Genomic DNA, 15,169 nt, shown 5'->3' with positions numbered 1-15,169 from the left:
CAAAATCCTAGAAGAGAACATAGGCAGTAACCTTTTTGACATCGGCCACAGCAACTTCTTTCAAGATACATCTCCAAAGGCTAGTGAAACAAAAGCAAAATCAAACTTTTGAGACTTCATCAAGATAAAAAGCTTCTGCACAGCAAAGGAAACAGTCAACAAAACAAAGAGGCCACCCACAGAATGGGAGAAGATATTTGCAAATGACACTACAGATAAAGGGCTGGTATCCAAGTTCTATAAAGAACTTCTCAAATTCAACACCCAAAAAACAAATAATCACGTCAAAAAATGAGCAGAAGACATGAACAGACACTTCTCCAAAGATGACATAAAAATGGCTAACAGACACACGAAAAAATGTTCATCATCATTAGCCATCTTTTTGTTGTCTGTTTCTATACACCCATAATGAAGCAGCAGAAAGAGAAATTAAGAATGCAATCCCATTTAAAATTGCACCAAAAATAATAAAATGCCTAGGAATAAACTTAATGAAGAAATTGAAAGACCTGTACTCTGAAAACTATAAAACATTGATGAAAAAAATTGCAGATGACACAAACAAATGGAGAGATATTCCACGCTCATGGACTGGAAGAACAAATATTGTTAAAATGTCTATACTACCCAAAGCAATCTAGAGATTTAATGCAATCATTACCAAAATACCAATAGCATTTTTCACAGAACTACAATAAATAATTCTAAAATTTGTGTGTAACCACAAAAGACCAAGAATAGACAAAGCAATCTTGATAAAGGAAAACAAATCTGGAGGTATCACAATTCTAGATTTCAAGTTATCTTACACAGCTGTAGTAATCAAAACAGGACAAAAATAGATACAAGGATCAATGAACAGAAACAAACACATGATTGTATGGTCAATTAAGCTTTGAGAAGAGAGGCAAAAATATGCAATGGGGAAAAGACAGTCTCCTCAACAAATGGTATTGAGAAAACTGGGCAGCAAAATGCAGAAGAATGAAGCTGGACCACTTTCCTACACCATACACAAAACAAATTCAAAGTGGATTAAAGACCTAAATATGAAACCTGAAGCCATAAAAATCCTACAAGAGAGCACAGGCAGTAATTTCTCTGACTTTGGGCGTAGCAGCATTTTTCTCGATATGTCTCTCAAGGCAAGGGAAATAAAAGCAAAAATAAACTATTGGGACTACAGCAAAATAAAAAGTTTCTGCACAGCAAAGGAAACAATCAATAATACTAAAAGACAACCTACTGAATGGGAGAAGATATGTGCAAATGATGTATCTGATAAAGGGTTAGTATTCAAAATGTATAAAGAACTTATATAACTGAACACCCAAAAAATAAATAATCCAATTAAAAGTGGGCAGAAGGCATGAAGAGACATTTCTCCAAAGAAGACATCTAGATGGCCAACAGACACATGAAAAGATGTTCATCATCACTTACCATCAGGAAAATGCAAATCAAAACTACAGTGAGAGAGGAGTTAAGATGGCAGAGGAGTATGGGAACCCTAAGTTTGTCTGGTCCCTGGAATACAACTAGATAGTGATCAAATCATTCTGAACATCCAAGAAATTAATCAGATATCTGAGAAAACAAATGCTGCAAGTCTACCAGTAAAAAAGCAACCACCCTTTGGAAAGTAGAGGAGGTGGGGAGACTTGAATCCCATGTGATATAGCTGAGGATAAAGCGGAGGGGAGGGAGCCTGCTAAAGGAGGCTACCACAAAGTATTATAAAAGGTGGAGTGCAAGCAAAGGAAACAGTCAACAAAACTAAGAGGCCACCCACGGAATGGGAGAAGGTATTTGCAAATGACATTACAGATAAAGGGCTGGTATCCAAGATCTATAAAGAACTTCTCAAACTCAACACCCCAAAAAACAAATAACCTAGTCAAGAAATGGGCAGAAGACAGGAACAGACACTTCTCCAAAGAAGACATACAAATGGCTAACAGACACATGAAAAAATGTTCAACATCAATAGCCATCAGGGAAATACAAATCAAAACCACAATGAGATACCACCTCACACCAGTTAGAAAGGCAAAAATTAACAAGACAGGAAACAACAAGTGTTGGTGAGGATGTGGAGAAAGGGGAACCCTCTTACACTGTTGGTGGGAATGCAAGCTGGTGCAGTCACTCTGGAAAACAGTATGGAGGTTCCTCAAGAAGTTAAAAATAGAGCTACCCTATGACCCAGCAATTGCACTACAAGTTATTTACCCCAAAGATACAGACAGTGAAAAGAAGGGGCACATACACCCCAATGTTCATAGCAGCAATGTCCACAATAGCCAAACTGTGGAAAGAGCCGAGATGCCCTTCAAAAGATGAATGGATAAAGAAGATGTGGTCCATATATACAATGGAATATTACTCAGCCATCAGAAAGGATGAATACCGAACTTTTACATCAACATGGATGGGACTGGAGATTATGCTATGTGAACTAAGTCAAGCAGAAAAAGACAATTATATGGTTTCCCTCATATATGGAACATAAGCAATAGCACGGAGGACCATAGGGAAAGGGAGGGAAAACTGAATGGGAAGAAATCAGAGAGAGAGACAAACCATGAGAGACTCTGGACTCCAAGAAAGAACCTGAGGGTTACAGAGTGGAGGGGTGTGGGGGGATGGGGTAATCAGGTGATGGGTATTAAGGAGGGCACATGTGGTGATGAACACTGGGTGTTATATGCAGGTAATCAATCGTTGAACACTACATCAAAAACTAATGATGTATTATATGTTGGCTAATTGAACATAATAAAAAAAGCAGTGGAATGCAAAATCATAACTTTTGTAAGTCTGTTACAGAGGGGGATGTGACTGGCTTAAAGGTGCTCAGGTGGTGAAGTGGGGCAGAATCCCAGGTGTGACAGCATGGTCGAAGGATCCCTGGGGTCACAAGAAGAATGGGTGATGCCTGACTGTGGCAGAGTTCCCAGGCATAGGAGCAGGGAAGCCGTTTGCAAACAGGGCATGCAGGTTCCACCTTTGTGCTCTGTGTTGCCATAAACTGCGAACCCCTGAACGGTCATGCCACCCCTTTCCTGGGAAGGGCCCAGCAAAAGGCAGAAGCGTGCTGGGATACACCCCCTCCCCCAGGAAGAAAAGCAGTGGCCCGAGCTGCAAGAGGCCATAAATTTGGAGTTTTGAAACTCAGTTACGTGACTGAGATAAAAGTGCTTGGTCACAGGCCAGGTGAACACAGTTCTGATGGAAACCGGGGAGATAAGAGTGATTAATTGCTATTCTGTGAGGGCTCACTGAAGAGTGGAGGGCAAGAATTTTCAGCTTCAGGGCTAGAAGGTAGGGCGCAGCCATATTCAGTGCACCCATGAGTGCTGAAAGCCTTCAGGGAGCAAAACAGTGCCACCTAATGGAGTCTGGAGCTGCTTACACCAAACCCTGCCTCTCTGCAGATGGGAGGCGCTTTTCCACTAGGGTAAGTCCACCTGAGAATCAGTGCAACAGGCCCCAGAGGACCAGCACAAACAACTCACTCTCACCAAAATTATAGTTTATAGAGGGCTGGATAGCTTCAGCTCTTGGGAAAAACAGTATACAGCATTCTTTGTATTTTCATTCTTTAGTCTTTGAGTATTATTTTTTCAGTTATTTTCTTATTTATTTTTTCAATTCATTTTTAATCTTTTATAATTAAAATTTTTATATATAGCTTATATATATTATTTTTGGTTTGCTTTCATTGTATTATATATGTTTTCTTTTTCTTTCTGATTTTGGGATCTAGTTTCTTTCAACAAGTGGACCAAAACACATCCAGGATCTAATCTAAGTTTTTGTTGTTGTTTTCTTTCTTTCTTCTTTTCTTTCCCGGACAAAATGACAAGATGGAGAAATTCACACCAAAAGAAAGAACAGGAGGTAGTACTCACTGCCAGGGACCAATACTGATATAAGTAAGATGTCTGACTAGAATTAAAAACAACGATTACAAAGATACTAGCTGGGCTTGAAAAAAGCATAGAAGATACTAGAGAATCCTTTATTATAGAGATAAAAGAACTAAAATCTAGTCAGGGTGAAATTAAAAATGTTATAACTGAGATACAGTCCGAAGTGGAGGGCATAAAAATGAGAATGAACAAAGCAGAAGAGAGAATCAGTGATATAGAAGATTAAATGATAGAAAATAAGGAAGTTGCAAAGAAGAGGGAAAGAAACCTATTAGATCATGAAGGTAGACTAAGGGAACTCAGTGAATCAACAAAGTGAAATAATATCCACATTATAAGAGTGTTAGAAGATGAGGAGTGGGAGAAAGGTGCAGAAGGTTTATTGGAACAAATTATAGCTGAGAACTTCCCTGATCTGTGAAAGGAAACAGGCATTCAAGTCCAGGAAGCACAGAGAACCCCCTCAAAATCAACAAAATAAGTCAACACCTCAACATATTATAGTGAAGCTTATATACTGCAAAGATAAAGAGAAAATTCTGAAAGCAGCTCTGGGGAAAAGAGTTCCTTAACATACAAGGGTAGACACATAAGGCTGGCAGCAGACCTGTCCACAGAGACCTGGCAGACCAGAAAGGACTGGCATGACATATTCAATGTGCTAAGTGGGAAAAAATATGCAGCTAAATGTCATTCAGAATAGAAGGGGAGATAAAGAGTTTCCCGGAAAAACAAAAACTAAAGGAATTTATATATTTTTAAAGATTTTATTTATTTACTAGAGTGAGAGAGAGCGCACAAGTTGGGGGGGGAAGGGGCAGAGGGAGAGGGAAAAGCAGACTCCCCGCTGAGCAGTAAACCTGACACGGGGCTCAATTGCAGGATCATGGGACCATAACCAGAGCCAAAGATAGACACTTAACCAACTGAGTCACCCAGGCACCCCCAAAACTAAAGGAATTTGTAAACATCAAATCAGTGCTACAAGAAATATTAAAGGGGATACTTTGAGCAGAGAGAGAGCCCAGAAGTAACAGAGACCAGAAAGGAACAGAGACATTCTACAGGAACAGTAACTTTACAGGTAATACAATGGAACTAAATTCATATCTTTCAATAATTACTTTAAATGTAAATGGCCCCAATGTTCCAATCAAAAGAAATAAAGTATCAGAATGGATAAAATAAAGAAGACCCACCAATAAGAGACTCATTTTAGATCCAAAGACACCTCCAGATTGAAAGTGAGGGTGTGGAAAACCATTTATCATGCTAATGGACATCAAAAGAAAGCTTGAGTAGCCATCCTTATATCAGACAAACTAGAATTTAAACAAAAGACTGTAGTAAGAGATGAAGAAAGACACTATATCATAATAAAGGTTCTATCCAACAAGAAGATCTAACAATTGCAAATATTTATGCCCCCAAGTTGGGAGCAGACAAGTATATAAACCAATTAATAACAAAATTAAAGAAACACATCAACAATAATACAATAATAGTAGGGGACATTAACACCCCACTCACAGCAACGGACAGATCATCTAAGCAGAAGATCAACAAGGAAACAAGGGCTTTGAATGACACACTGAACCAAATAGACTTCAACAATATATTCAGAGCATTTCATCCTAAAAAAGCAGAACAGAAATTTTTCTCGAGTGCACATGGAACATTCTCCAGAACAGATGACATACTGAGTCACAAATCAAGTCTCAACTGGTACAAAAAAACTGAGATTATACCCTGCATATTTTCAGACCACAATGCTATGAAACTTGAAGTCAACCACATGAAGAAATTTTGAAAGACCACAAATACGTGGATGTTAAAGAACATCCTACTAACGAATGAATGGGTCAACCAGGAAATTAAAGAACAATTAAAAAAATACATGGACGCAAATGAAAATGAAAACACGACAGTTCAGAACCTTTGGTATGCAGCAAAGGTGGTCCTAAGAGGGAAGTATATAGCAATACAGGCCTTTCTCAAGAAACAAGAAAAGTCTCACACATACAACCTAACCTTACACCTAAAGGAGCTGGAAAAAGAACAGCAAATAAAGCCCTAATCTAGCAGGAGAAAAAAAATACTAAAGATTAGAGCAGAAATCAAAGATATAGAAATAAAAAAAGAGTAGAACAGATCAATGAAACTAGGATCTGGTTCTTTGAAAGAATTAATAACATTGATAAACCTCTAGCCAGACTTTTCAAAATGGAAAGAGAAAGGACCCAAATAAATGAAATCACGAATGAAAGAGGAGAGATCACAACCGACACTGAAGAAATACAAACAAATATAAGGGAATGTTATAAGAAATACAAACACGTATAAGAGAATATTATGAGCAATTATATGCCAAACAATTAGGCAATCTGGAAAATATGGATGCATTCTTAGAAACATATAAACTACCAAAACTGAAACAGGAAGAAATAGAAAACCTAAACAGACCTATAACCAGGAAAGAAATTGAATCAGTCATCAAAAATCTTCCAAGAAACAGGAGTCCAGGACCGGATGGCCTCCCAGGGGAATTCTACCAAACATTGAAAGAAGAATTAATACCTATTCATCTGAAACTTTTCCAAAAAATAGAAATAGAAAGAAAACTTCCAAACTCATTCTATGAGGCCAGCATTACCTTGATCCCAAAATTAGACAAAGACTCCACCAAAAAGAAGAATTACAGACCAATATCCCTGATGAACATAGATGCAAAAATTCTCACCAAGATACTAGTTAATAGGATCCAACAATACATTAAAAGGATTATTCACCATGACCCAGTGGAATTTATTCTTGGGCTGCAGGGGTGTTTCAACATCCACAAATCAATCATTGTGATACATCATATCAATAAAAGAAAGGACAAGAACCCCATATGATCCTCTTAATAGATGCAGAAAAATCATTTGACAAAATACAGCATCCTCTCTTGATAAAAACCCTCCAAAATGTAGGGATAGAGGGAACATACCTCAACATCATAAAAGCATATACAAAAGACCCACAGCTTTTTTGTCTTAAGGTCAGGAATATGACAGGGATGTCCACTCTCACCACTGTTGTTCAACATAGTACAGGAAGCCCTAGCCTCAACAATCAGACAATAAAAAGAAATAGAATGCATCCAAATTGGCAAAGAAGTCAAACTTTCACTCTTCACAGACAACATGATAGTCTACCTAGAGAACCCTAAAGACTACCCAAAAATTGCTAGGACTGATACAGGAATTCAGCAAAGTTGCAGGATATAAAATCAACCCACAGAAGTCTGTTGCATTTCTATACACTAACAATGAGGCAGCAGAGGATTCAAGGAATCGATTCCATTTACAATTGCACCAAAAACTATTACATACCTAGGAATTAACCTAACCAAAGAGATAAAAGATCTGTACTCTGAAAACTATAGAACACTTATGAAAGAAATTGAGGAAGACACAAAAAATGGAAAAACATTCCATGCTCATGGACTGGAAGAATAAATATTGTTTAAATGTGTATGCTACAGAAAGCAATCTGCACATCCAGTGCAATCCCTACCAAAATACTGCCAGCATTTCTCACACAGCTGGAACAAACAATCTTAAAATTTGTATGGAATCAGAAAAAACTGCGAAATAGCCAAAGGAATGTTGAAAAAGAAAACCAAAGCTGGAGGCATCACAATTCCAGACTGCAGGTTGTATTACAAAGTTGCAATCATTGAGACAGTATGGTACTTGTATAACAACAAACACATATATCAATGGAATAGAATAAAGAACCCAGAAATGGATTCTCAACTCTATGGTTAATTAATGTTTGATAAAGCAGGAAAGAATATCCGTTTGAAAAAAGACGGTCTCTTCAACAATTGATCTTGGGAAAATTGGACAGCCACATGCAGAAGAATGAAACTGGACCACTTTCTTACAGCATACACAAAAATAAACTCAAAATGGATGAAAGGCCTAAATGTGGGACAGGAATCCATCAAAATCCTAGAGGAGAACACAGACAGCAACTTATTTGACCTTGGCTGCAATAACTTCTTACTAGACAGGTCTCCAAAGACAAAGGAAACAAAAGCAAAAGTGAACTATTGGGACTTCATCAAGATAAAATGCTTCTGCACAGCAAAGGAAACAATCAACAAAACCAAAAGACAATGAACAGACGAGAAGATATTCACAAATGACATCTCAGATAAAGGGCTAGTATCCAAAATCTATAAAGAAATTATCAAACTCAACACCCCAAAAACAAATAATTCAGTCAAGAAATGGGCAGAAGACATGAACAGACATTTCTCCAAAGAACACATACAAATGACTATTGTGAAAAAATTTTGAACATCATTCAGCATCAGGGAAATACAAATCAAAACCACAATGAGATATCACCTCACACCTGTCAGAATGGCTAAAATTAACAACACAAGAAACAACAGATGTTGGTGAGGATGCAGAGAAAGGGGAACTTTCTTACACTGTTGGAGGAATGCACACTGGTGCAGCTACTCTGGAAAACAGTATGGAGGTTCCTCAAAAAGTTAAAAATAGAACTACCCTACTACCCAGCAATTGTACTGCTAGGTATTTATCCAGAGGATACAAAAATATTGATTTGAAGGGGCACGTGCACCCCAATGTTTATAGCAGTAGTGTCCTCGATAGCCAAAATATGGAAAGAACCCAGATGTCCATTGACAGATGAATGGATAAAGAAGATGTGGTATATATATATATATATATATATATATATATATATATATATACACAAAGGAATATTATTAGCTATCATAAAGAATGAAATCTTACCATTTGCAATGATGTGGATGGAACTAGAGGGTATTATGCCAAGCAAAATAAGTCATCAGAAAAAGACAAATACCATATGATTTCACTCGTATGTGGAATTTAAGAAACAAAACTGATGAAAATAGGGGAAGGGAAGGGAAAATAAAATAAGATGAAACCAGAGAGGGAGACAAACCATAAGAGACTCTTAACTATAGGAAAGAAACTGAGGGTTGCTGGGGGGAGGTGGGTAGGAGATGGGGTAATTGGGTGAAGGGCCTTAAGGAGGACAGTTGATGTAATGAGCACTGGGTGATATATGCTATTGATGAATCACTAAATTTTACTCCTGAAGCTAATAATACATTACATGTTAACTAAATTGAATTGAAATAAAAATTAAAAAAATAATTATATCACTAATTCAAACAGTGGTTTCTTAGTCTTCAAAGTATCTATGGCCAGTGATTTTGCAATAGATTATCCTTCTATAGACTATCTTACCCTTAATTTACCTTTATCACTAAGAGGCCTTTTTAAAGATTATCCTGAATCTCTCTTCTGTAAATGAAGGTTATTTGCTTCTTTTTTCAACTTCTTGTTTTCGTTTTGTTTTGCATTTCTGCTTTCCTGTCTCTTTAGCCTTTAGGAAGTAACCATGATTCTTACCTTTTGATTTGGCTGTTGTGGGAGTGTAAATATAGACTTCCAGTAGGTCCAGGTAAAGAACACAAAGATGGCATGGTAGAATATGAGGTAGATAACTGAAATTTAAGAGAGAAAAAATAAGTGTTCATATTATCTTTTTTGTCCATTTCAAGCAGTTCAGAAAGACATAAAACTAGACAACAAATTTGTTTTGTTTTCCTATTACCAAGTATTTTCTATTGTTACTATAAAATGTTAATTCTTACCTTTTCCCCATGAAGTGACAGAAATAAGTTACAGTGCCAAATTTTCAGTGAGACCTTCTGGAAGTTGTATGTTTTAAAAGTTGCCATGTGATTCTAAAACTAAAGGGGAAATGTTCTTTATGACAATGTGAGGGAAGCTACCATAGCCACTTATCATTATCTCTGCCATTGTAGGTGCTAAAAGATGATAATGATAGTATTTGCACAACACTATAGAGTTTACAACATGATTTTATAATATTTTCTTATTTTATTGTTTCAATAACTTTGTGAGATAGGTAATAGGATAGGGACAGTTGGTTAACTATCAGGAATAGCTGATTATCCAAAGTGATACAGCTACATTATAATGTGTCCAGGTCTTAAACACAGGATTACTGACTATAAATCACAAGTTCTTTTCAGTAGCCTCAAAGACTATATGTTCATTTTCTTTTTGCAAGGAATCTGGATTCATATTTATTGAAGCAGGTAATTAGAGACATCTTTTCCAGCACTAGAAAGCAAGGTTCTACGTGACTGCATAACTGAATCTGGTTAGAGCCACAACCCGGGACGAAGGCTGGTAGGGGAATAATCTTCAGTCCTAATTTTACATTAAAAACACTATTAAACTTAACATAAATATAACAGTGAACTTTCATTTACAGCATCAACATTGTTAAGGTCATTATGTACAGAGCAGTCACTTTTAACTGTTAAACTAATAAAACATGACAACGTCTTCAGATTATATACTTTTTTGAAATGTGAGTTGTATCTGCGATAGTTGTAAAAGTTGCTTCTACTGCTTATCTTTTTATACTTTTTGTTGTCTCTTGTATAGCTCTTCTTTTTTTTTTTTAAAGATTTTATTTATTTATTTGACAGAGAGATAGAGAGAGAGCACAAGTAGGCAGAGAGGCAGGCAGAGGGAGAGGGGGAAGCAGACTCTCCACTGAGCAGGGAGCCCGACGTGGGGCTCAATCCCAGGACCCTGGGATCATGACCTGAGCCGAAGGCAGCCCCTTCACTGACTGAGCCACCCAGGCGCCCCTTGGATAGCTCTTCTGATATCAGAAATTTCACCATTCTCCACAGAGGCCATTATAAGACTGATGGTCACTTTACTGTTTCATTTTGAGTTCTCCTGTGGCAAGGTGTTATTACCTCAGTCAATCAGAAAGACTCAAGGGAATGATGACTCAAGACCAAGTTAATAGGGCTGGGTGCCTTATACATATATGGCTGAATTGAAAAAGCTGTACTCTCTTAGCCCAGTGCTCCTAGTCTTATGATACAATTCCTTTTTTATGTGCTTCATTTGTGTAATTATGAAATCTCATTTTCAAATTCAAGCAATTTAAAGTAAAAAGTAAAATCTACCACACATACATCTAGCCTCCCACCTCCCCCTCTTAGGGCATTAATACCTGTCTGCTATTTGGTGTATACCAGTACAGATCTTCTGATTTTTATGTGTTCATATGAATATATGAACACAATATAAATATGGAAATTTTGTAATATTTAAAAATTTTTTCATTGTATTTCTTTTGAAAGGTAATACATTCACAAAATTCAAAATTTGAAGGCATAAAATAGTACACAGTGAAAAGTTTCCCTTCCATACCTGTCCCTCAGCCACCAGGTTTCCTTCCTAGAAGCAACAAATGTTACAGTTTCATGACTTCATTCTGTACCCTTTTAGATTTTATACATATAAAAGCACTGAAACAGTGTGTTTTTTCCACACAAATAGTAGTATTCTATACATGGTTTCATACCAATTACTTTTTCATCATCTATAAGTTGGAAATCATTCTATTTAATATAACTTGCAAAGAGTAAGCTTCTCACTTTCTTTAAAAATGTTGCATGGATTTTCATTGCATCAACATGCCATAATTTAACCGAAGTGTTTCTGATGAAAATTTAGTTTTTTCCTCTTCTCTTGCTACTACAAATAATGCTGTAATAAAAAAACTTTGTATATATGTCATTGGCACATATACTAAATCTATAGGGTCAGTTTCTTAAAGTGGGATTGCTAGGCGCAAACATAGGCCTTTTGGCAGATAATGTCAAACTGCCATTAAAAAAAATGTTTTTTCTGGTGTAGGGGAACCATAAGGTTCCACAGAACCACTCAGGTGATATTCAGGACAGGCATTGCAGGCATTGCAGGGAAGAACCACGAGGGGAGCACTCATATGAGGGAAGCATGGGGATCATGCTCACACTGAACCCACAGAACTCCCACCCACCTACCCACTGACACCTTCCTGCTGCTGCCCCACCCATGCACCCTCCCATACCTGTTCTGTGGCTGGGCACCAGAAGGTTCCACGTGGCCACTCACTGGGTTGTGGATCCCCAAGTCCTGTGATCAGTGTTGGGGTGGTATAGTGAGCAAGACTGTGGTTGGAAGGGACCTCAGACATCACCTGCTCCAAACCTCATTTCACAGGTTCAATTAAGGTACTTACAAGGGTCTGTTACACTCTGTCATCTCCCTGGTGGTTTCAGGTCACAGCAGAGTGAGGATATAGAAGTTCCATATGTATCACCCCACAAACTAGAAATCTTTTCATCTTTATAGTAAAAATTCACTTGGGGAAGAGGGAAGATAGTGGTGGAGTAGGAAGACCCTAAACTCATTTCAACTCATGAACACAACTAAATAACTATCAAATCATCATAAATCGCCCAGAAATAGACCAGAAGCCTGACAGAAAAAACTACACAACTATAGGGAGAGAAGAGGCCACATCAAAGAAGGTAGTAACTGTGGAGATGTGGTTTAGGGGGAGAAGGATTGTGGGTGCTGTGGAGGGGAGGGAGATGTGGTCATGGAGAAGGGAGAGGGAGAGAGAAAGAGAGAGAGAGAGAGGAGCAGACAGGGGGATGCAAAAGGAGAAGGTTTCCCCAAAGCCATTGGCTTAGAAAATGAGAGGGGCTGATTTTAGTGAGTTCATGCAACCAGCAGGGCTTAAAGCCTAGAGCTTTAGGGACACCTGGGTGGCTCAGTCGTTTAAGCGTCTGCCTTCAGCTCAGGTCATGATCCCAAGGTCCTGGGATCAAGTCCCGAGTCCCGAATCGGGCTCCTTGCTCAGCAGGGAGCCTGCTTCTCCTTCTGCCTGCTGCTTCTCCTGCTTGTTCTCTCTCTTTCTCTCTCTGACAAACAAATACATATATAAAGCCTAGAGCTTTAAAGGTCCACGGGCTTGACTGGGATAGAGCTTGAAGAACAAGTGCTGCTCTTGGAGAGAAGGCAAGCACACAAACTGGGAGTAGACAGCATGGAAACAATGATTTGAAGAACACCTGGGACACACAAGGGGGAGATTATTTGCTCTACTTGGAACACATCTCTGGGAGAAAGTGTTTGTAAGACCCCTCCCCAGGAACAAAGGAGCTGGATGGTGGCATTTCCCTTCTCCTCTCCTCAGCATAAACACAAAGCCATGTACAGGAAGCAGTGCAGAACTGACACTGACTGCCTAACATGCTTACACCAAGCCCTTCACCCTTGCACTCTGATGGGACTGCCTTTCTCAGTCACGCTTGCCTCAGTCCCAGCAGAATGGGCCCCTCCCCAGAAGACCAGAACAAATTCCTGCCCGCACCATGTGTCCCAACCAGAGAGTTCTCCAGGACTTCAGTTGTGGTAGAAGGGGTGTCAGGTTTCATTTCATAAGCAGACCAGAGCACATCTAGTTAAAACTCACCACATTCAGACTAGGGACCAAACACTGCACACAGCAGGCAAGGAGAGCCTCTGCAGACTGGCTTGAAGGAAGTGCAGACAAAACACAAGAGCAGAGTACAAGCAACACACACCAGAGACACTCCCTGAAGTGCCAGGCCCTTTGCACGACATGACCTCTTCTTCATAATGCCATTACTTTCAGGAGCAGGAGATATAACTGGCTTTTCTAACACACAGAAGAAGGCAGAGACTTAGACAGAATGCCAAGACAGAGGAAGGTATCCTAAATGAAAGAACAATATAAGGCCATGGCCAGAGATGTAAGTGAAACAGATATAAGTAACATGCCTGATGGAGAATTTAAAGCAACAATCATAAGGATACTCACTGGGCTTGAGAAAAGAATAGAAGACATCAGTGAGACCTTTACCACAGAGATCAAAGAGTTAAAAAAGAATGAATCAGAGATGAAGAATGCACTAAACAAGATGGGAAACAGGCTCTAAGCAATGAACAGTAGACTGGAAGAAGTAGAGGAATGATGCAGCATAGAATAATATAAGGGAAATAACGAAGCTGAACACAAGATAGGAACACTTATGCAACATGAGAATAGACTTAGGGATTTCAGAGACTCCATCAAACATAATAACATTCATATTATAGGAGTCCCAGAAGAAGAAGAGAGAGAAAAGGGGGCAGAAAATTCATTTGAGGAAATAATAGCTGAAAACTTCCCAAATCTGGAGAAGAAACAGATACCAGATTTAGGAGGCACAAAGAACTCCCATCAAAATCAATAAAAGCAGGCCAACACCAAGACATATTGTAATTAAATTTGCAAACTATAGCAATAAAGAAAAAAATCTTAAAAGCAACAAGACAAAAGAAGCCCTTAACTGACAAGGGAAGACCCATAAGGCTAGCTGGAGACTTCTCAACAGAACCTTGGAAAGCCAGAAAGGAGTGGCATGATATGTTCAAAGTGCCAAATGGGAAAAATCTGCAACCAAGAATACTCTATCCAGCAAGGCTATCATTCAGAATAGAAGGAGAGATAAAGAGTTACACAAAGAAAAACTAAAGGAATTTGTTACACTAAATCTGCCCTGCAAGAAATATTAAAAGGGACTCTTTGAGGGCAAAGGAGAAACCAAAAGTGACAAAGACAAGAAAGGATCAGAGAAATCATCAGAATCAATGACAAAACAAGTAATAAAATGGCACTAAATACATATCTACCAGTAATTACTTTGTAAATGGACTAAATGCTGAATAAAAAGACAGGGTGTCAGGATGGATGAAAAAAAAAAAACAAGACCCATCTATATGTTGTCTACAAGAGACTCATTGTAGACCTGAAGACACCTGCAGATTGAAAGTGAGGGATAGAGAAACATTTATCATGCAAATGGATGTCAAAAGAAAGCCAGAGTAGAAACAGATATATCAGACAAACCAGATTTTAAAACAGACTGGAAGAAGAGACAAAAAAGGGCACTATATCATAATAAAGGGGACAATCCAACAAGAAGATCTAACAATTATAAATATTTATGCACCCATATGGGAGCACCCAAATAAATAAAACAGTAACAAACATAAAGAAACTAATTGATTATAATATAAAAATAGTGGTGGACTTAACCTTCCAGTTACATCAATGGACAGATCATCTAAACAGAAAATAAAGAAGGGAACAATGGCTTTGAATGGCACACTGGATCAGATGGAATTAATGGATATATGCAGAACATTCCATCCTAAAACAGCAGAATACACATTCTTTTCAAATGCACATGGGTCATTTTACAGAATAAATCACGTATT

At 38.2% G+C, this 15,169-nt stretch overlaps 1 protein-coding gene across 4 annotated transcripts in view; it reads right to left on the bottom strand.

Annotated features, from left to right (window-relative positions):
- ZDHHC15 (zDHHC palmitoyltransferase 15) overlaps nucleotides 1-15,169 on the bottom strand; it is a 149,398-nt gene that overhangs the window by 78,320 nt on the left and 55,909 nt on the right. For all 4 annotated transcript variants that reach the window (XR_013444836.1, XR_013444835.1, XM_078065378.1 and 1 more), the window contains exon 3: nucleotides 9,404-9,498. Coding sequence is in view for 2 of the 4 variants with exons in the window: in XM_078065378.1 (XP_077921504.1) it covers nucleotides 9,404-9,498 (95 nt within the window). In the remaining 2 variants the exon portion in view is untranslated. The remainder of the gene's footprint in view (nucleotides 1-9,403; nucleotides 9,499-15,169) is intronic.

The sequence above is a fragment of the Halichoerus grypus genome, chromosome X (assembly GCF_964656455.1).
Source record: "Halichoerus grypus chromosome X, mHalGry1.hap1.1, whole genome shotgun sequence".
Taxonomy (NCBI): Eukaryota; Metazoa; Chordata; class Mammalia; order Carnivora; family Phocidae; genus Halichoerus; species Halichoerus grypus.
The sequence above is the reverse complement of the archived record's forward strand: the minus strand, read 5'-3'. Positions and strand labels throughout refer to the sequence as shown.